The sequence below is a fragment of the Emydura macquarii genome, unplaced genomic scaffold, assembly GCF_026122565.2.
Source record: "Emydura macquarii macquarii isolate MOO-44397 ecotype Brisbane River unplaced genomic scaffold, CSIRO-AGI_Emac_v2 contig_705, whole genome shotgun sequence".
Taxonomy (NCBI): domain Eukaryota; kingdom Metazoa; phylum Chordata; order Testudines; family Chelidae; genus Emydura; species Emydura macquarii.
Genome location: NW_027130842.1, coordinates 7,227,252 through 7,251,416, shown reverse-complemented (window position 1 = coordinate 7,251,416; position 24,165 = coordinate 7,227,252). Strand labels below are relative to the sequence as shown.

Sequence of the window (24,165 nt, the reverse complement as noted above, 5' to 3'; positions counted from 1 at the left end):
TGCATTAGACTTTTCTGACACAAGGGTTACAAGTCAATTGCTGTCACAATCTATTGAAAAGTGTGTACAGTGTGTATATGTACACGCACACACACATACACACACACACGTCGAGGATAGAGAGAGCAATGCAACCGACAGACTATAAACTCCAAACTGAGTAATTATGAGATAATATGCATAAATCAGAGTTTATGAGCAGGAACATGACATATCACTATTTAATAAGTGTAACAATACCCTTCCAAGCATGGTAAGAACACCACATATTCACACTATTTGCATATGTTTTTCAGGTGATGTCGATGCCATATAGTTCAACCCCAACTTTTAATCCTAGCCTGGGATAGAAGGATGGGAGAAAGGAGAAAGTGGAATTTCTTGGGTACCACCCCCACACAGTGTAATGCACCATGGGTGCAGCTAAGCCTTCGGAGCAGGGCCATCACAAATGACCACCTGGATACCAGCATGCAAGCCAACTTAATTAGGGATTGGATCCAGGAGAAGGTGATGGGGTCATGGCAATTAAGGTGCACGTGAGTCACTGCTCCTGTTGATTCCAAAAAGCTGAACATGAAGGTCCAATGGAGGCTTGACTAAACGCAGGAAGACCCAAGCTCTCAGTGTGAAAGCAAGTACCTCCTGATGTGTAAATGGTTGGGCCAGGAGGCTACTACAGAGCCAACCAGAGTGCTAAAGGGCAGAACCCACTGGTGCCAGATTTTTGGTCATGGGGAAAGGAAGAAAGTAGGGAAGTTAATATTCCAAGAGTCCAAGGATTTCTTCCCCTCAGGAATCTGCTGTCATTAGTTTGATGCACTGATAAAAGCTTCCTACAGCCTTGCCAAATGTCTTACAGAAGGAGAACTAATATTCTAACTGCTGTGCCCACAGTCACAGGCTTGATGTGTGCATGATTCGAGAATTGCATTCCTCTTCACATTAGTGGCTACTGAACACATGTAAAGATTCACAGAGATCTATAAAATGTGCAGAGACTGAAAAAAACAATATCCTGACATGGATTTTCATAAATCGAACACAAGCATCTTTTCTGTCTCTGCTGTGAGATTTTAGCAAAGCGGCGTTTTTGTTTTGTTGGAGACGATAAAAAGATCTTCATTGAGCTGCATGACACTTAAGAGGTTTTGGAAATATAAAACCTGATCTTTTCCACTTATATGTTTTATTTCTCATTTTAAGTATATGAAAATAAGCCTGATGATTTCCTGCTCTGAGACATTTCATTGAGCAGGTCATGATATTTTCCATCTACAAGCAACATTCCACATACTGTACTGCTGGAAAAAGTTTTGAACTGCTTTCTCAAGAGAATGGTTTTATTTCCCTGGCATCACTTTCTTCTTTCAGTTTAAACAGCCATCAAAGGAGTTTTGAATTATTTCTGAAGTTTAAACTACTCATTTCTGCTTTATTATAGCATTCATTATCCTTAAAACAAACAGAGACAGATAAAGCAATGTTAAAAACTTTGTTTTGTAGATTTGTAGAAAGCTTCCAGAGGAAACAACACAGAGTGCTCTGATGAGAATTAGAGTCAGATTATAAAAGTTTTTAAGTACTTTGTTAGGTTGTAATCCAATATGCCTTGGGAATTATTTTTCCTTCCCTCTCCCCCCCAAAAATAGAGTCATAGATCCAAGTTTCTGATATAATTCACTATTTTGTAAATTTTGTTGAGCACTTCAGATCCTTGTAGGAAGGGCACTGTATAAATGTTATTTTTATGGCAATGTATTAATGGTCAGATTCGAAGCCCCAGGAAGTCTATAGAATGACTGAATCCAATTAATTCTATGGGCTTCAGATCAGGACTTAAACAATGGGCAAACAAAATTCTCCACCACTCTTGTTTACACTGATGCAAAGTGAGAAAGTGTTACCATGCTGAACTGGTGTATTTTATCCTCACTTTTCACAAGTGTAAGTAACCACACCGGGAAAAAGCAATGGAGGCCCAATGTCTGCTGATATCCCATAAAAACAGTCATTTTATCACTGAAGAGATCTGATCAAAACTGAGGTACTGAACACTACTGAAGTGACAATCAGACTAAAATTATACCAGGACCTGAAGAAAGAAGCAAGGGCAAACACACCAGGCTATCAGACAAGAAGTAAGAGAAAATGAAAGGAGGACAAGGAGGCCAGAAGAAACAAATTTAACAGGTTATAAAATGAAAAACTGGTTACTCACCAAATAGAATCAGATGAGATGTTTTAAGGGATATTACCTTTTAAGTCTAATTAACAGCCAAAAATGACTAGTTTCACTACTACACTGACCCTAAATCCTCCTGACAACTGTGGCTTTACAAACACATTTTTATTTTTTTCTCCCTCTCCTTATTGCTGAGTGAAAGGCACCCACCCACCCCAAAACAGGGGAAACTAACAATACCTCTACAAGAGGAATATTAAACTGACTGTGCACAGAGTGCTGTTAGAAACAAAAAGTCACAATCAGAAAAAATAAGGACTTCTCCTCAGATCTCTTATTATGTAATATTTAGGTGTTAAAATATAATAACAGCAAGTAAATGCTTATCACTTTTTAAGTCAATAATGTCCTTTTAAACAGTAGGCACTATTAAGGCCATAAAAAATTAGTGAAGGAACTGTGCATGAGAGGGAGAAAATATGGTTTATGTATTGACTAAATTTTCAATTCTGGGTGCCCAACTTTAACCTGATTTTCAGAGGGCACTCGGCACTTCTGAAAACCTGGCTTCTTTAAGATGTCAGTTTGAGCATCCAAAAAAAGGAGGCACCCAAAAACACTAATGAAATTTGAAAATTTAAGCCACTTGTGTGCTGGAAACATTTAACTGACACATTTTCCCCTTTCTCATGTTCTCTCTCTGAACCATTCAGGTTCCCACTGCTAATTGAAAAAATTGCTACATACAAAATCAATCAGGAATATGACCTAGTGAGAAGTCTCATTGATTATAACTATCCCACAAGATCTCTCTACCAGGCTCATCTCCACTACACTGAAACATCTTAAAACATTTACTCTGCTCTAGATGCATGATCACCCAGCAGACCTAGATATTTCTTTTACTCCTACTTTAAAGAACAAGGGGAAAAATGGACTTTTTCTATCTTGAAAATGAAATTATTATAGGAAAGTTATGTCAAAGAGCATTTTGTCCTGAAGGCAGTTCATTTTGTGGTCAGTCTTAACACCTGTGGGAGTTCACAACACTGGCCCAGTGCACTGAGAGCTCTACAGAGGCCCACAAGACCAAGAGTGATATGCTCACATCCTTTCCTTTCCCCTTTACACCAGGTAAAAGGGCCAAAGCAGTGTAAACGGACCTTAAAATCCCCCAGTTCTAGCCAGGGAAGGATTCCCTCAGAACAGGAACTGCAGCAGACAGTTGTATGGCTGTCTTCCGAGGACCTACTCATAAGCCCTGTGCAGGGGACAGAGGGAGCATGCCACAGGGAGGGCCAATTCACCTAGTACTGCAAAGATCCTAAGCTGTACTTGCCACATATAAGACAACCCTGGCGAGGCAGGGGCTGTTCCAACCTTCAGAGCAGCCCAGTATTGGGAGGACACACAGGGCGGGTTGAAGCCACCTTAGCCCCACTCCCTCAAGCTGCAAGTTTTATGCTGTGCCTCCTTGTAACTCTCCCCAGGACTTCACCCCATCTGACCCCAAACTTGATCGAATACTCAACTGGCAGCCAGTGAAGTGACTGGCGCACCAGAAAGATGTGCTCTAAATAAAGTGCGCTGTTCAGCAGACCAGCTGCTGCACTCTTCACCAAGTGGAGTTTACTTTACAATCCCGGGTTGCATTTTAAGATATAGCATGTTGGTCAAACCCTGGAGTTCATAAATGCGTATGTCACTATGGCTCATTTTACATCTGACAAGATGAGCCACGGTCTCTTGGAAAGTTGGAGGTCATTATGGGTGCTGTTGCTCTCTAGGTATCTAAAATCATAGATTTCTAGTCTATAAACCACTTGGACAATGGTGGGTCAGACACACTCTCTTGGCTGATTTTTAATAAAAGTGTTTCCCTTTATTCACCAGCATCACTGCCATCTTTTTGCCCGAGATTAGCTTCAGCCATCTACTTTTCATCTAAGAGTTGATCTCATTCAGGTGCTGCAACAGTAATAATGGATATGCAGCTATACCTTTCCTGCATTTCAAACGCACATTGCTGGTTTTGAGAGAGATGTTGAAGAATACAGGGAAAGAATGAAGCTTTGCAGAACTCTGCAGACAAGAGCTCCAAAAGCAAAGGTGGTGCTGTCTACCACAATGCCCTGGTACTATCCATCAATAAGGAGTGAATCAACATGCTGCATTTACTCCTCCCAGGCACAGTAGCCAGCATTAAGCGCTACAGAGAAATACAGCAGATCAAGTATGGAAGTTTGCCAGTTAACCATATAAAGAAACACCACTAATATTGTTTTGAGCCCTATGACATAAAACCAGGTTAGCTGAAAACACGTGTAGCTTGAGGCAGCTTTTATCTAGTTTCTCAATTACCTTTTTAGAATTGAGAGACACGATACAGGCCAGTAACTGCAAGGTCAGTTACCTCAAGCATCAGTTTCATGCATACCAGTGAGACTGTTCCATATTTAGAAGATGGAAGTAGGCAGCAGCCTTTGAAAGATGCACTCTGTCTTTCAGCAGCAAGCCCAGATGCTCTTGGCCATCATTCACCAGCTAGAGCGGATGTGGGTCAGAGTCACAGATAGTGACTCAGATTTCCTTCAGTGTATCTAGGATTACTTGTTGTGTAAATGGGTTAAATTCTGGAAAGGAAAGTGTTGCACTATCAGATCAGAGTGTGGCTATACTAAGTGTTCCTCCTCCCTGACAAAAGTATTTCCTTTAAATTTATATAATATAAAATAAGATTTGGCCCACTGAAAGTTAAGTCGTCTTATACTACTACTAACTCTCAGATAATCCACTTACATCCATAAGCTTCTGCTGCTACCTTACAAATCTGTGCAGTTTTATTAGAACAAATGACTTTTGTTATATTTTGCAATTAAACATCCTTAAGTTTCCATTTATTACTAATGGAAAAATATTTCAAATTCAATTATGATGAAATAAGGAGGTTCATGAATTATCATTAAGAAATTTCCATCTTCTTGATTCTTGGTCAGTTTATTTTATGTTATAGGCACTGTGCAATTTATTCGGTTTTTTTACAATATCAATTGTTTGCACTCTACATGTTTTGCTTGTAATGTATTTTATTTTATAAACAAAATCAACCGAGAATCGTAAAAAGCTGTAAACAACAAATATATTGGATAAGTAGTACATGGTTACTTTTAGCAGAATTACTTCTAGCGGAGAATTTAAGATGCTCTCCTTTCTCATTAAATGAATTGAGGACGGCTTGTAATAAGTAACACTATTTTAGTAAGGGTTTGCCATCATGGGAGTAAGGAGACTGCAGAAACCCAGACTATGTTAAAATCCTCTGCAGGAGAACTGAATCTGTGCTGCTAACAGAAACATTAGCAAGAGAACAGTAGCAACAGAATGAAAGAGTCATGATCCTTGTAACCTTCACATTGATACACCTTAGGGGGCACCAGGGAAATGGTGTGCGCTGGAAAAGCAAAAGCATAATTCATCACCAGCTATGTGGGGAGGGAAGGAAACGGATTCAAAACAGTTGCCAGTGTTTAAAACAGTGCTGATAAGAACTCTGATGAGCGTTAGATCATCTACAGCTTCATGAAGACCAGTCATTTAGCCATATTTTCCCAGATATCACAAGTGACATTGTGAAAAGGTTGGAGATTTTTTAACCTGCAAAACTGTCCAGTTTGAGCACCCTGTAAAACACTGAGTAGTTAAGTTAAAATTGGGACATTCTCATAAAATTATGGCCATGTGTCAACAATAGTCCTGGAGGCATGGAGATTAAATCGGGGGAAGGAGATCAATGTAGGTAATTGAGTAAGTAGAACACAAACTATTTATTATGTTTTAGCTTTATGTTTTTCCCAAAGAGTCTGTGCTAATGACATTTGCAATTTAGTTACACTAGTCAATAATATAGGCACCCAATAATAAGCAAAGATAACTTGATCATGCCCAGTGCTAAATCATGAGTCCAGTACATGGGAACTTGATGTGGGAAACAGTTCAGAAAGTGAAAAGGTCATTGTACAACGTGAACAATTGCGTCAACAAATAAAATCTGTTGTAGTTTCCAATTTCTAAGTTTAGACCACAACTTTATTTACAGAATATTTTTAAGATGTGAAAAAACTTTTTTCCTTTCTATTAGTCCTCCAAATATATGAAAGGACAACAGGGCACAACATAAATGAACATAAATAAAATACATTTTTCAGGCCCCAATTTAGCAAAGTATGCATGCATGTGATTCATTTAAGCATGTGTTTAAGCCTCATTCTCTTCAAAAGGATATAAGCCCATGCTTAAATCCCTTGTTAAATATGCATAAGTTCTTTGTGGAATTGGCACCTCATTGCCAGCATCCAAAATCTTCTGGTCATGTTACCGAAGAGTAACTAAAACGAATATTCACAGAATGGCAATCATCATAAATATAATTAAATATTGATGCTGGTGCTTTTTAAAAAATAAAAACAATCAAATAACCAACTAAGTCTCCAGAAGATGGTGAAGAGAAGAGCAAGAAGATTCATCATTAAGCTATAGTGCAAAGTGTAATTCAACAAGATGACAGGTATAGGTTAAAGTATTTGTAGAACAGAAACAGTTACTTTTACCTGTAACTGGAGGTTTTTCTAGATTTTCCTATATGTATTCCTCTGTGGTTACGCGCACCATGCATGCAAGCTGGAGAATTTGAAAGTAGTGTTGTTTGGGTCGCGTATGCATCCTGGCTCACCTTGTGCCTCGGTCCAAGGATATAAAGGAGGGAGGGGCCAGATAGACTACCCCTCCAGTTCCTTCTCTACCATGAATCAGATAAGATCTGAAGCAGAGGAGGAAAAGGACCACACATTTGAAAGAACCTTCAGTTACAGGTAACTGGAGTTACAGTTCCCCTTCCTCTTCGAGTGATGGTCCCTATTGTATTTCAGTGTGGCTGACTGACAAGCAGTACTTATGTAGGAGGAGGGTGCAATGATATAGATAGTAGGGCTGAGTGGTGTATCACTCCACTTCCGAAGGAGATGTCCCAAAGGAAGCGTCAGCAGAAGAGTCCTGCACCAGAGTGTAATGTCTTGCAAACATTTGAAAGGAGCACCATATGGCTGCTTTATAAGATGTCCAGAAGGAGCACCTCTTGAAGACATGCCATAGTTGTTGTTTGCACTCTGGTGGAATGAGCTGTTACCCCACTGGTGGGCAGAGGGGAGGGAAGGTTAGCTGATAAACTCCAAACAGGTCTTTGGAAATGGGTCTCTCGGGGTGGAGATGACGTGCCCTCTCTCTCTTTCTGCTCTAGCAACGAACAGTCTCAGGGATCTCTTAGCTGGTTTTGTTCTCTGCAGGTAAAAGGCCAAGACCTGCCAAACATCGAGGGAGTGGAGTCTTCATTTGTCTGCTGAAGCGTGCAATTTTGGGAAGAACACAACTTTAAAAACTCCTAAAACTATTTACAAACCAGATCATTCTTATTTATAGAAAAAAGCCAAAGCTGTGGACACTGAAGGTTCCAACCCAAACTATGCAGCGGAGAGAAGGAACTGGAGAGGCGATTGGCTCGCCCTGCCTTTCATCCTCTTGAATAGAAGTATGAGGTGAGCAAGGGCTCTGGCACGGACCAACTTTCAAATTCTGCAGCTCCGGACATATGGCATTCACGAGTAACCCACAGTGGAATAAAATAGGGACCATCACTTGAAGAAGATAAAGATACATCCATTGTACTCACAGAACACTACACTATTGACAGTACAGGTATATTGACAACAGAAAAAAGCAAACAAAATATGAAAGCAAACCTCAGATCTAACAAGCAGGTAAGACAAACATGTTGCATCAGAAAATCCATGATTTATCCAAATACCTACAAATTTACTGAGCCTGTAAAAAAAAATCTTAATTAATTCTCCCTCATTTTTCTTGCCTGTATGCATGCATGCATGCTGTGGAGAAAGATCCTTCCTTTTTTCATTCTCCTGAACTGGGTTTTTTTAAAGAGTATTATTTTAATGTCTATTCTTCTGATTTTTTTCCTTAAGTAGCTGAGAATATTTCCGTTCAAAATTAAACATATTAAAATCCTATTGAATGGGCACATTACTTTCACTTTTAGCTCCTAAACGTATTGATTCATGTTACTTTTATGCCAGATGGGATTTATCCTCTCACTATATCATATAACATATTAAAAATAAGATTTATGTTTGCATACCAGGATTATTTAAAAAAAAAACTCAGACTAGAGCACTATTCTGAACTCTGTTAAGAAGTAGGCAGAAGAAGTAGAAGAAATAGGAACAGATCCAACACTGAATCTGAATGTTTTCAAAGTTTAGATCAGTTCAGATCAATACTGTTTATGCCAATAAAGAAATGTTCTGTCCCCAAATTGCTGCTGATATACCACTAATTTGCTAGGCTCTAGCTATCTTGCTAAGCCAGTTTATATCTTTCAGGGAAAATGGAATCCAAGTTAGCAAAGGAAAATCTAGACTGAATTTTGAAAAATGTTTCCTACTGCAGTAGTAACAATAATTAGGTTATGGAATATTATACAAAGGAAATGAAAGAAGCTTCCTCATTTGAGCCACTCAAAAATTAAACTGAAGAAAGTACTACAGAATATCTTGAATGATATTTCCTTGGAAAGACAAAATGAATTAATAGATCGTGATGATCTCTATTTTTGCATGATCCACACACTGCACATTCCATGATTTCCCTGAATCAGACACACATAATCCCTTCTGCAGTGTCTTTCGCCCGGGGAATCCCCAAATCACGTGAAATTGTAGACAACAGCAGGTCCAGGCAACATAATTACACAAATATATCAGACTTGCCAAGACACTGCAGTGCATTTGGCAAAATGTCAAGAAGGTAAGGGGCCCAGGGTTTGTTGTAGTAAAATAAACCTTGGATTGGAAGGGAGAAAACCACAAAGCAGTAATGTTGAAAGAGACCTATAAGTGACAGCAGAAAGAAAATTTGACATGACTTTGCAGTCGCAAAACAAAATTAACCTCTGATAAGTATGGCAGGAAAAAATTAAAAGGGCCAGTATGATTTTAAGATGCATACACATGGGCATAATGTCACAAAACAGGAATGTAAACAGTCCCTACTAATACCTCCATTTTCAGCAAAGTACTTTAGCGTATAAACAGCTCCTTAAGAGAGGGACTGTATTTTTGTATGTTTTTATAGCATTTACAACAATTGGGACCAGAACCTGATTGGGGCCCATGGGTGTTAATACAAATATGTAAAAATAATAGTAGTTGATAACCATTACAGGCAGGGCTCATAGCACCGCCTATACAGTTGCCCAACACTTCCTATTGTAAGAACCTGGGGTTTCAGTTACTTATTATTTTGCCAAACTTTGACCATTTGAGCAGAATTTTTCCATGACAGGTGTCTGTCTCAGGTTGAATATTTCTGGAAAATTTCAGCCATAAAAGTTCCGCCATTTCCGAGAACAGGGCTAAGGAAAAATGTGCATCACCCATGTTAAAAACCATTCTGGCAACCTTCTCTTTTAGAAGTCCTTACGCCCCCATGTTCTGGAGTAGGCATTTGCCAAAATTTGCATCAGGGATATGACTTTTGCAATTCACATGAAAATCCACCCAAATTTGGCTAACGTATAAGCCTGTGAAAATGCATACTTCATACATGGCTCAGTCTAGATTTCTTTGCGTTCAGCAGCTAAATCTCCAAGGATTTCATGAGCAATGGGCAAGTTCCAGCCTGGGGCTGAGCAGAGAGTTCCCTATAATTTCAGTTCTGGGCTGTTGCAGGTGTGCCGAGTCTGGATCAAGGCCGCTGAACTGAGACCGGGGAGCTTGTCTCTCTTGTGCTCTCAATGATCCCCTGCTAGGCCCAAGAAGCACAGAGGAGAAAGCTGCCTGATTCAAATGCAGAGGGACAAGAGCAGGAATGGGGTGGGAGAGTAGATTGGGACAAGGAGCCTGGGGGTGGAGGGTGGAAACTCAATACTCTGGGGGTGAGGGAATTGGGACTGGGAATTGGCATGTGGGAAATATGGACTGGCTCAGCAAGCGGACTAGGACAAGGAGCCAGGTGGACAATACAACTGGACAAGAAGTCCAGGAAGGAAGACTGGAACTGGGAGCCAGTGGGGACAGAGAATGTGGGCAGAGGAGGTGACCAGAGCCAGAGTGTGGGAGAGAGAGACTGAAGAAAAACCAGAAAGTGGGGAAGGGGAATGGGTCTGGTGGGCAAGGAGAATAGAAGCGGGGGAGAAGAGACTGGAGTCCAGAGGGGTAAGACTAGGAATTGCTGAGCAAGGACACTGGAACTGGAATAAGAAACCTGAGGAGTGGAAACTGGGACTGTCTAGATGAAGAGAAAGGGACAAAGATGAAAAGCCAGGGAGTGGAGTAGAGAGAGGACAAGGACAGGGTGGAAGGGACGAGGCAGAAGGTGTCACACTTGAGGGAAACGGGCAGAACAGTCTGTACCCTCTACAGCTCTCTCACCTCCAGAACCTGGAATGGAACCCTAGAATCCTGAGCCTCAGAAGAGGAATGTCAGCAAGAATCTTTACCCACGAGCAAAGCTCTGGTGCTGGTGCATAAAGAATGACAATCTACTACTGCTATCAATTAATCTATTAGCTCAAATGGATGAAAACTGTGTGGTGCAGCCAAAGGTTCCAGTCCTGCTGCTGACCCATGTGATGTGATTTCTAATTTTTCCCCCCCAATTTGCTTTTTTTAAGCCTAGGAACAAAATCTACATTAAAAGAAAATTATTATGGTTGCAAAGTCAAGCACTCAAAAGTTAGGAAATGCCAAAACTAAGGTTGCCTATGCAATCTTAATTCGGTCCTCTTGTGTGTGCATGCATTAATATACAGATGTTAATTACATAATCACATCTTTTTTCCACAGGACTCTTCCCTCATTCAGTGCACAGACTAGACCTACTACATAGATGAATCAGGGTTGTGTAGTGATGGAAACTATTGACTATAGGTAGGACCCTACCAATTTCATGGCCACGAAACACATGTCATGGACTGTGAAATCCACCCCTCCCTGTGAAATCTATCTGTCCATGCTGGGAATTTTTGCCCCGCGGCTCGGGGTCTTCAGTTGCCGCGGCTCCTGCCAGGACTTCCACCCCCATTTGGGTTGGGTTCCGCTGCTTGTGTTGGGGGTGCTCATTTTTCCAGGGGGCCCCAAATTTGGCCAGGCCCTCTGCGCACTGGCTGGGAATAGCAGCTAGGAGCAACTTCCCCGTAATCTCCTTTTGGGTCGGGACCCCCACAATTATACCACCATGAGATTTCAGATGTTTCCATCTAAAGTCGTGAAACTGACCAAATTTTAAAACCCTCTGGCTGTGAAACTAACCATGTATTTAGTACGGGCCCTATCTATAGGACCCCTGCTTTACCTGCTGCAGAAGTTGTGGTTGACAGGAGATGGCAGGCCTAAGTCCACCCAAAGCTAAAGGCCCTCCACCTCAAATCAAGGGAGAAGGGCCACTGAACCCAGGCCAAAAGTAAATTCTTAGGAGAACAAATGAAAAAACAGGTACCTAGTATAGGTCAGAGGATAAAAATCAGGATCTGGAAGGGGACTCCAAGCAGAGTACCCCCAGCAGCACCCAGTGCTCCTGAAAGGCATCTACAGACTCACTGGATACCACCAGAAGAACTCTGCTCAGAGGCGAGACTTAACAAGGGACCATACATAGACCCCACAGTCACAGACCACTCCCCACATTCAGCTTCCTCCTCCTGGTGTGATGGATGGCCATTCTGGCCAGTACCAAGAGGAGGTTGACATGGAGCTCGATAAGCAGGGCCTGCGACTTTATGTAGCCACAGACACTATGAATCGAACAGGAGGTGTGGGGAAAGGTGCAGCCAGAACCTCAGTAAGAGGTTCTGTAGGAGCCAGAAGAGGGGCTGCAACCTGATGCACCCTACAGAGATGTGTGCCAGACTCCATCACGCTTCAAAAGGGACAGGCGTCAGGGGAATTTGTGAACTGTGCCAGGAAACGCCCATGCTCATGGCACCATTGAGAAGCCGCCTGCTCATCTCCCCAGCAGGCCATGGAACCAGAGTGGAGTACAGACCGGCCCATCATGGTTCCTCAAATTCCACAAGCAGTATACGAGGTCTCACAACTTGGAGTCAGGGTAAGACAAAGGGCAAGGAAGTGGATGCATGAATCACAAGTGTATACAGATGTTGTCTGGGTGCGGTACAGAGGCCAACCACCTGGATGACATTCAGCTGACTTAGGTAGTGTATCAGGAGCAGCTGGGAAGGCTCACAGGGCAGGGACCCAATGAGAAGGTCCAGAGGACAACAGGTGAGAGGCGGAAGGGTAGCATCTTCCTGCAGGAGCCGCTTGAAGAATGTGAGAGAATCAGGAAGCAAAGCTGGCCTCACCTCTTGGAGTACAAGACGGGGGACATGCAGGGTGGACACCCCCATGCACTGACTAAGCGCTGTTGGGTCTACCCAGTCGCTTTGATCTTAGTCCAGGAGGTCTCCGAGTCTGGTGGTACCAGCCAGGTCCAACCAACAGCACACTAAGGGGGACTCTACCACCTGCACACATAGATGGGGTTGTATAGAGGGGTTCTGCAAGGAGTTCCTCCCCGTCGGTGGCCATGATGGACCTGGACATGGAAACTAGATTTCAGGTCCTGAGGAAGTCCTAGTAGAATACCAGCAGCTCAGAGAAATCTTGGGGGAGGCCTCTTGGGTGGAGATAAAAGAGCTGCTACTCGTACTGGAGCCCTCAGAGGCAGTGGAAGGAGGTGTGTACCAGCACAGTCCATGCCAGACTACCTCCACTGAAAAGGAATCTCTGCAGAGCCTAAAGGCATGGACCTGGGTGTGGATGCACACCAGACCCTGGCCGCCCTAGCCCCAGGGGAGACTCAGAACACCCACAGAGACTCAGTTCAGCCCGGCCAGAAAAACTCTAAGATCATCTTCTGGAGGCAGGCCAGGGTTTCTGGGGTGGGTTCAGGGTGTTGAGCCGATGCCAGAGCATAGATAGGACCAGCTGGTTGAGCACCAGCACACTCTCCCAAAGAGAAAAGCATCATAGCACTTCATCAACCAGTCAGACATCCTGGCCTCTAGATCACTCTAATTCTTCAGAAGGGAGGGATTTGTAGCAGAAAGATAGGCACCCATATAGAGAAATGAACCCATGCCCCACCAGGCAGCACAGAGTGCAGGTGGGAGGGAGCCTGCCTGCCACCTGTCCATGGCCATCAGGCCAGAGCTCTTGACCCAGATGATATGGGCGGAGAAGGCCACCAACTAGACAGATTGGGAAGCCTTCACTTGCAACAGGACAGGACCACAAGAAGCTGACATGACCACCTGCAAGTCCAGCTCCTGAAGCACCAACCCCATCATCTTCTTGCAGAGGAAACAGGGGAAGAGCTTGATAGCACTCACATCTGCAACTGAAATATATGGGAGCTGCGCTTTGAACATATAAAGTGCTATAAGTACTATGAAAAAACAGAACCTAAGTGTCTCAAATTGGGAACCCAAAATTTTTTGCCTAATCTCTCTGTCTCAGCTTCCCATTTATAAAATGGAGATAATATCACCCCATCTCACAAGGGTACTTGTGAAAATAAATGAATTAATGTCTGTGAAGCACTCAAACTCTAATGATAAATACCAGAGAAAAGTCCGTAAGGAAATTAATAATTTAGTCCTCAGAGCAGGGTTTGAATAGTGTGTACTAAACAACAACCAGGCCACATACTGAACAAAATACCGAATAGCTGCTCATTCACTGAGCATCATCCATTTTGCATACTGCATGAGGTAGGGGTCCTATGGAAAAAACAGTATGTAATCATGTAATTAAAGACTATATCATAATGCATACACACAAGGGAGCCAAATTAGTGTGGCACAGGTAACCTTAATTCTGGCATTTCCTAATTTCTGTGTGCTTGACTCTGCAACTCTAAAAATGTTCTTTTAATGTAGTTTTTTCGTGTGTGTTAAGTTATAAGTATAGATTAAATAAGAGGTGACAGAGGAAGAAGCGTTGAGGATGGGAAAGGAGGTAACAATTGTTTCAAGATCACACATTTCAAGGATAAAGATTTACACGAGTATAACTAGGAGCAGCACTATGCAATTAAAAGAAGGAAAGTTTTCCACATATTCAGTCTTAACCTTCCTGACGATTAGCTACATTATTTTGTGGAATAGTCTCTTTAGAAAAGTAACTGAAGTCCTATAACCTGTCTCTTAACACTAGTTTGGACAACACAATAGAAAGTGTATATCAAGAGGCAAACTCTCCTGGCTTAGTTGTGTTGGTTTGTAGCTTTCCAGCAATATTGCAATTTATAAATTGTTTATATATTTAGCTTTTATATTGGATACATATTGAAAAGTGGGGTATTCTTCTGCCCATTCCCTCAATACCTGTAACTGTACAATTTTAAAAGTATATACATTTTTAAAATTAGCTGGATGATCTTCTGCATTCCAATGGTCCCAGCTTCACAGACTTGCTGAAGTTAGATGAAGCTGAGTGTTCTACAACTTTCAGTAATTTAACTGCCTTCTTTACCATTTAAACTATTTTAAATTAACTTTCCTTTTTATAAAAATGTGTGCGTGCAATTGGGATGTAATTAAACTACCAGTGTAATTCTTAGAGTGACTAATGAGACAAGAGAATGATAGCTTTAAAAAGTTCTGTACAGTATAGAAAATATATCCAAAAGGGTTAATTAAAGTTCAAGTAACTTTTAAAGTGCATGAAATTACAGAGACTATGAAACGGTGATATATAATATTTTCTATTTCTCTGTACATTAAATTGTTTTATACAGCAAGTATAGCATAAACTATTTTCCACTTATTTATACATTCAAATGAAGGGCAATTACAGTATTATTAATGTTCAAGTTCATAAAGCCTAAACTCAGAAATTGATTAAAGAATTTCCCATGGTTTTTTATCCATTTATATTTCCTGTAACATAAGCTACATAAATCCACCCAATTTTTCTCATCTGCACATTTTTCTAGCCTGAGAGGTGTCCAAATTAACTCAAATGTGATTTATAAAAATTACATTTTAAACAGCCAAAATTATTTCACAACTACAACATTTTGAGGAGACCACTTTCAACTAATAAGTATTTCTGTTTTATTTCCTTAGGTTTTTAAAAATATAAGAAAGTACACTTTCTAATAATATTATCTTCCTGTTTTATCATGCTCATCACCATCGTATTCCAATGCATCAGTTTTCCTAAGCCAGTACCCTACTTGTGCAAAGTGGTCATACCCAGTGCTTGAGTTGAACATGAAAAAATCGGAAGTACATCCTACCGGTGATCAACTTTGTGCCCTTGAGCAAAAATCTAACCATTAACTTAGTTTGCATAACTTCATGTATTATTAATGGCTCATAAAGTTGCACATAAAAACCTGCCCTTAATTTCATGGCTTGAAATTTTAGGCTACACTTGCCCATGTCACTCTAGAAATTGTATCTCAAGATGAGTAAACAGAAAATTCTTGCCCTTTCACTTTAAATGTGATATGCTAATGCAATAACATTGTCAATTTTTCTATTTTCATGCTAATTGGGGTCCAAAATTGAGAGAAAAATAATATGCTTCAAGTTTCTCTCATCTTATTTTTGCTTTTTCACAACATTTTTCCCTTTGTTCATTAAGCAGCAGTGAGAACGAGAGGGTCTGGCATGACCAATTTATACACACTTCTCCTCAAACTAAAACACTGGCCAAGACCATTTTGGCTAAAAATTAAGAATATCTCAGCTTTCAAGCAAAATGCAGCTTCAGGCCAAAATGAATGAAACACTGTAAGCCTTGCATTTAAACAATGCATTGTAAGAAGGAGGGCAGGGGGTGAGTACAATCAAACCTCTACATTCTGCAGACAAAGCTAGAGCCTTGAGAAGTCTGTATCACAGATATTTCCCACAGCACTATCACAAGGCTTTTTAAAATTTGTCTCCCCATATACTCATCCTCAAACATAGGATTTCACATGCTCTTTCCATTAAGAGACGCACTCACACTAGTTGTTCTATTTTTCAGTAGCTTTTCTGGCCAGGAAAGATATGTTCTTCACCTGAAGCTAGCTTGGGTTCCTCTTTTCATGCTGACTATTAACTAGGAAATAATCCCATGACCGTTGGGTTTATGGGCAAGGTTCCACCTTCAGTAATCAGCAGAGTAGCACAAAAAGCAGGTTTAAAATAGCTACTTTTCTTCCCTATGGGATGCTGCAACTTCCTTTCCCATCCTAAAATAGGAAGCAATGTCCTCAATAGGTTTTAAGTCAGAGGAAAGCACTGGAACAGAAAAGCTTGAGTGTGAAAGCAAAGGAGTGTGCAAAAATGAGTGAACAATTATCCATCAGTTATAACCAAGACTCAACCTGGCAACACCTTGTGGACCAGAGTGGAGGTTCACTGAATATTTTGAATAAGTAGAATTGACTCAGCATCAGTATAGTGGAGGTTAGTTATTAGAATCCACTTTAATGCACTCAGGATATTGTATGCAAAGTTAAACTCCAGCATGACAACTATGAACTGAACAGACGCTGCCATGCAGAAAACTGTAGTTCTTAATGCCTGTATGAATATAACTGCTGGTCACAAACCTTAACAAAAGTATATTGCCGCAATACTTTTGAGAGGATACAGTGTATTTAGTTGCATGTGGGGAGAGGGAAGGGGACATTACCAATATTTTACTTAAAACATTCTGTCATTATATACTTTATTATGTTTTTCTGAGAGAGTTCTTCAAAATTTTGAGCCATGTATAAATGCTAAAGGCCCTGAAACAAACTATAGTACCTTAGAACAGAAATTGATTTGGTTTCTATTAGAATTTTTTAAAATCATTACTACCTTGGAAAAGCGAGCATTTATCCATTTTGTAAAAGTTTTCTTCTGTACATCATTGTGTTCATCTGGAGAGAAAAAGGAAAAAATGACAACGAGTGAAAATTTATTCTTTAAATTGCCGAAACAAAATTACCTCAATTCTGCAGCATTTGAGATAGCATTTGAAGCAGAACAATCCCAGCCTCACTGTGAAGAACTTGCTGCTACTTTGTGGATGAAATTGCTCAGATTCAGAGCAAATATCCTGCATCCAGGTGTTTGGGGCAATGTCATAACTCCAAGATAGCAAACGTGAAATCTATTATGTTTGAGTTACAACCAGTGTCACTCAGTGTAATTTTGGAAGTGGCTGGGGCACTTTGGGCTATGACCTATGCATTTAACTCGCATCCTTCCTGGCTACAGAATTCCACTCTGTCTACATCTTGTTCTATGTATATGAAGTTGGTGGCATATTGCCTGCAACATGTAGATGATACCACCTAGCTATGTCAAAGAGTGCTTTTCCCCCCTCCCATCATAGCAAGTGTAACCTTGTGTTTAAGAGGCAGACTTTTTACGCTTATCCATGCCTTTGTCACCACAAGCTCAAACTAACACAACATACTATTTTGAGCTGCATGCTGAGCCTATTCAGAAGGCTAAACTAATCCAAAGTGTAGCGGCCTGTTTAATAAACAAACAGTTTCACACCGGACACAGAACACTGGCGATGCAAGCGCCGCACAGGTTGCCTATCAGCGTCTGAGTGGAGTTGAAGGTGTTGGTTTTGATTCATTAAAGCCTCAAGGGCCCAATTACTTAAAACACCATCCCTCTCCCCACACCAAACTGCCATCGTTCTAGTTAATATGACAGAAAATTGAAAATATTGGGTTTGTTTAGTCTGGAGAAGAGAAGACTGAGGGGGAACATGATAACAGTTTTCAAGTACATAAAAGGCTGTTACTAGGAGGAGAGAGAAAAATTGTTCTCATTAATCTCTGAGGATAGGACAAGCAGCAATGGGTTTAAACTGCAGCAAGGGCAGTTTAGGCTGGACATCAGGAAAAACTTCCTAACTGTCAGGGTAGTTAAGCACTGGAATAAATTGCCTAAGGAGGTTGTGGAATCTCCATCATTGGAGAATTTTAAGAGCAGGTTAGACAAACACCTGTAAGGGATGATCTAGATAATACTTAGTCCTGCCCTAAGTGCAGGGGACTGGACTCGATGACCTCTTGAGCTCCCGTCCAGTCCTACAATTTTATGACTCTATGATTCTAATAAAGCCACTTGAGATGGCATTCCCTGGTCATTACAGAGACGAGGGAGTTGCCAGCCAGACATTCTAGTCCAGGATCCCTTGACTCTGGAACACGTTTCTCTGAGGGCCCTCCAGGGCCCAGATGTATTATCCTTCCAGACATACTGAAAAGTTTTTTCAGATATTTGCTGAGGGAACAGAATAAGGGTTGGATGGGGTTATTATTAGCATGGGATAATTAAGTGTGGGGACCAGAACTGACAGTGACAGTATAAATTTAAGCATTTAATATAATTTTGGGGATTAATGTGAATGTAAAGCCCTGTGATGGTGCCCAGGTATTGGGATGGACACTTCTATCATCTGTGTTTAATAATACAAAAGACAAAGATTAAGAAGAAACAAATGAAATTGCATTTGCAGTGAACTGTGATCTGACCTTCACCACCATAACCCCATCTCTCTATACTCGCATACTTGCGCACACCCCAACACCTCAGAGTTTACAACCACTGGTACCCCATCAAAGATTTGTTCTATAGTCTTTTTCCATTTTTCAGATCCAAGAGCTGAAGTATTATCTAGGCATTTATACCACATTCATCACTGCAGTATCTGGGGCAAGGATTGTGTGGATTTTTTCAGAGGATTTTCAGTCTGATCTGACAAACTGCCAAAAATGCACACTCTCACTTCAAAACCTGTTTTATGTATTTTCTACCTATCATCAAGGAACGTATGTGACCCCATCACTATAACAAGGAAGCATTCTTGCAACACAAAACATCACATTTGCTTTATTTCTAAAGCACTCTGCTCATTTTCAGAACCTGTGGATGCTACTTTCCCATCCAGGCTACACTTTTATATTTTATTATAAAGGTCTGAAAATAGCATTTTAGTAATTGGTCATTATAGTTAATATGAGGTTGTGTCTATCTTTCTATTATAAATCCCTGGGAAGAGAATTTCATATCTGAAAGGCCGAAATACTATTAACTATAGCGACATACACTATGCCCAATTAATTTTATGTGGATTTCTACATGTCTGTAAAGGTAACTACCAGAGACTGACACTGTGACACAGATGACAAACTGTCTATGTTTGGCCAAATAAAATTTTACCATTCAGTGAAGCACGACGACAGTATATACACACCTTGACGTGCATGACATTAAGTTAAGATTTTCAGCCATAGACTCAAAAAAGACACTGAAATAATCAAACATCATGAACCAAAATTATGCTCTGTTACACTTGCACAACCCCAAAGTCAATTGGGTTGGATAAAAATGACAGCACAGAATCTGGCACATAACTCACTCCATTATTACATGAACCATTCCCTCAGTTAGTTTCTTACTTTATAGCCCTGCCCTCAGTCCTTTAATGAACCTTCCTTTGAACAGTTAGTGATTGAGCCCTGCTCCTAAAGGATGATGATTACAATAGTAAAAAAACCACTTCCAAAGTCTCAAAACAACAAAGAGAAGAGGAAAAAAAATGATTTTCCAGCAAGTTGTTTGTTGAATCATGTACCATGTTGTGTAACAGGAATATGTTTGTGTCACTAGAGCGCACTCAAAACAAATGGCTCCTGAGATCAAATGCCTGAGCTTCATTCTGGCGTTTAATTGCCTTCAGAAGTCACTGGCAGCCTTGCATATTCCTCCACCATGAACATTATCCTTTAATTATATCAGGATTTTTTCAAACTCCAATTCCATTCCAGTTTTCAGCTTTATGCCTCCTTTTTGTTCCTGAACACACTAATCAGACTGATATACATAGGGGAGAGAGTGAAGGGGGACCTCCCTCACTGCGCTGTGGTTTGTCCTTTGCTTAACCTCTGCTTCTAGTATTCATCTTTAAAACCAACCTCCTCCTTTTACCAGACACATTACACTTACACTACACAGGGTTGTTTTTTACTTAAATCCTGAAACACAAAAGGTATTGGTTAAGGAAGTGGTTTTCAACCTTTCCAGACTATTGTACCCCTTTCAGGAATCTGATTTATCTTGTGTACCCAAGTTTCACCTCACTTAAAAACTATTTGCTTACAAAATCAGACATAAAAATACAAAAGTGTCACAGCACACTGTTACTGAAAAGTTGCTTACTTTTTCATTTTTACCATATAATTATAAAATAAATCGATTGGAATATAAATATTGTACTTACATTTCAGTGTATAACACAAAGCAGTATAAACAAGTTATTTTTAATGAAATTTTAGTTTGTACTGACTTCACTAGTGTTTTTTATGTAGCCTATTGTAAAACTAAGCAAATATCTAGATGAGTTGATGTACCTCCTGGAAGATCTTTGTGCACCACCAGGAGTACGCGTACCCCTGGTTGAGAAACACTGTGTGAAGGGATAGTTGGAAGAGCAACATTTTTGTCATGAAAAGGGCACTGGGGAGGTTTTATGCGATGGACCAGACAATCCCACTGCCTTTGTGTTAACCAGTCCAGCAAGAATGAACGGAGGGTCAGTGTTCCTCTGACACCTTACATTTGCCTTCCCCTCTTTGTTTAAACTTCTAATTTTCTACAAAGAAGGAATTTATAAATAAAAGGAGGAATTAGCCTCTGGGTTTTCAATTATGGTACTAGGAATGTAACAAAATTAGAAATGCCTATTTGTCTAGCCTTGGGGTATGCACACAGTATTTATCATAAGTATCTTCCCACATCACGCCAGGATGAGTTTACAGAAGCAAGGAAAAAAAGAGTGCTCAGTTTTTCTGGGAGAGAAAAGCATATCATTTATACTTTATTCAGTGTACTTAAAAATAAGAGATTATGTCATATATATCATCATGAAATCTGCATGTATTATTTACGAACAGAAACCACTTAAATATTTACCTCTAATTAATGGAGTAACTAAAGTCTAGATAAAATCCCATAAAAGTAAAACCATGACCATCTATTTCATACAGTGGTTAGCACACAGGGTGACCAGAAAGCAAGTGTGTAAAATTGGGACAGAGGGGGCAGGCAGAGGGATGGAGGGAACGGGGGGAGGGGATAAGGGGGAAGGGTGTAAGTAGGCGCCTATATAAGACAAAGCACCATATATCAGGACTGTCCATATAAAATCGGGATATCTGGTTACCCTACTAGCACAAGCAACCTTGATGCTGAACAGGGCCTCTGGGCATTATTTAGTAATTATATTATGGTAATCATCTTAATGACTGCGACTGTTTAAAAAAGGAAACTTAAGATTGTTAAGCAGATCCCCTCCCTTCTCCTGCAAATACGACTGACATTAACAGGAATCTGGGAGAAGTGAATGGTTCAAGGGGTATGTAATAGTATTTGTAACCTTTCACCTCCATATTACAAGTCTGCATTTTGCTCAGGTCAGTAATGACTACAAACCTTACTACTTTCTGACACTTTGGTTGTCCATGTAAAAATAGCTGGTGGTCTCAGCCCATGTCTTAGTGTACAAGTATCTATGTGCCTAAACTGGCATCCTTGTTAGCAATGTCACTACAGAGGCCAAGCCTCAGTTGAGGATGAACACTAAGTAACCTCCAACACCCTGAGGTGGTCAGTGCAGTTTAGGGTTGACGCAAATAGTTGGGGCAATAAAGGAGGAAGTAAGGGTGGATACCAATTTACATTTTTTAAAAGGTCAGCCGTGACTGTGGTTCTTTAATATCATGAACCAAATCCCGCTCACAACGAAGACAACTTTGGTCATTGACCTCAACAGGACCTGTGTCTGGCCCCTTATCTCTCCATAAAGCCTTGTCTATACTGGGATTTTCTTCCAAATTCAGCCATCAGTGGCCAGCCACCAATGTAGCTGCACTGGTACAAACTCTGGTTGAAATAAGGCAAAACTAGAGGTAGGGTAATAACTCCACATGCAAACAACAATGGTGCCTGTCTACACTGGGGCTTGCACCAGTGCAGCTAAATCAATGGCTGTAATTGGGGTAAATCCTCTGTGTAGGCAAGGCTAAGAAACACAAGACACATCCTATTTTTTAAAAAAATGTACACCGCACTTGTTTACTATTTCCTAGGGGTAGAGGACATCAGAAATGGAACACCAGTGAAGAGTAGTCAAGGGCCCGTCACTCTCATGACAGCATGCTGCAAATCTCTGAGCTAATAATATTTGCTTGACAATATACAAATCTTACTTGGAAACTGGTGTCTCCAACTGCTAAAGAGTTATTAAAATAGCTGTTTTTCAGACCTCCCAGCTAAAATAATGCCATCTTGCCAGTCTCCCCACATAAAAAAGCAATTTAAAAAGAAAGTGAAGAGAGTGCAAGGCTCTCAGACACGCAAATGATACTGCGACATCAGACAATAAGCCCTTTTCAAACACCTACACATATCAGTCAATTACTGTACTGATTTTATGTAATGACAATGACAAACTAAAAATGCCAGGCAAAGTGTCATAACACCTACAAAGTACCTACTGTAACTAAGTGGCAGTCTCGATGGTTATGGTTAGGAATGCAGGCTGTTCTGTTCAGTCATATAGGGTCCAGTGCTAAAATGCTGCATTGAGATTCTAGATAACTCTAGAAGAATAGAGAGAACAAGCAGGAGATAAAGATGAAGGTTAGAGTAGAAAGACGGTCCAGTGGTTAGGACACTAGAGTTAAGTTCCTGATCTACCACAGACTTCCCATGTGATCTTGGGAAAGCCACTTGACCTCTCAGTACTGAGGTTGAGGAGGGGCCAATTAACTGGCTCAGGTCACAGCTGAGGGGAATTAGGTGGCCTACATAATACCCTGAATAACAACAGAGACCTGTTGAGAAGAAACAGGCAAGACTAGTATAAAGCTGACAGCAGAAAAGGGGCTGCAGTGAGGGAGTCTGCAGCCACTCTCTGGACATTAAGGAGGGAAGGAGGAAAACCTAGGGAAGAGGGTGTAGGAAAAGACTCAGCAAAATGGCAGCATGGTTTAAGACAGTCCAGACCTTGGCTGAGTTGGAACCTGGAGAAGAGGGCAAGCCCGGGTTCTCCTACCAGCCTCCGGTAGGGGACCTGTTCACAGTGAATGGGAAGATTGTCTGAGGCGGTTCGTACGGAAAGACTGACACCCCCAGAAGGGGAAAGAACATGGTGACCTAATCAGAGGTCTGAGCCACAAAAGGAGAGCACCTAGCATCTCAGAGAAAGACAGGGGGACAGCAGGGCACACAATAAGCAGCAGAAGGGAGTACTGGACCTGGAAGGAGCTAATCCCCAGAATAGTCAGGAGGTGGCAACCTAGCAGTGCGTGCACCTCATGACAGGTAATAAGAGTACTTCCCTACCTCACAGGTGTGTACTATCTATAGTAAGACAAAGAACACTAGGGTGGAACAAGTCCATAAAGATATCAAAATGTAACTAAACTAGATTTGTCATTGCTTATTGCATGACGGACAAAGAGAGTAGGCATTTGCATTTCAGAGAAAAGTTACATTAATACTGAAATTGATTTCCACATGTTCAGGTGGGCTGTGTGTTCCATTTTCATCTCTCTAAGACAGGAACTATTATTTAGCTCACTTGCATTCATGGAGGTGACTCACCAGTTTTAAGATCAGAAGGGATCATTACCATCATCTAGTCTAATCTCCCATGTAACACGAGCCATAAAATTTTACCAAGTAACTCACACATAAAGCCCATCTGTGTGCCAGGATGAGAAGGCATCCAACAGATGTTGATTAAGAACTGAGAAAAATATAGTAATCGAGATATTGTTAAGGGGGGAAGAAGGCCAGATAGGCAAATGAGGACCATAATTTGCAGAGTTCCAGC

General features: G+C 40.9%; 1 protein-coding gene across 1 annotated transcript in view; it reads right to left on the bottom strand.

The window, feature by feature from the left end:
* UTRN (utrophin) overlaps window positions 1-24,165 on the bottom strand; it is a 503,387-nt gene that overhangs the window by 446,270 nt on the left and 32,952 nt on the right. Inside the window, exon 2 of the mRNA XM_067542236.1 lies at window positions 17,118-17,179. Within this exon, the coding sequence (XP_067398337.1) occupies window positions 17,118-17,179 (62 nt within the window). The remainder of the gene's footprint in view (window positions 1-17,117; window positions 17,180-24,165) is intronic.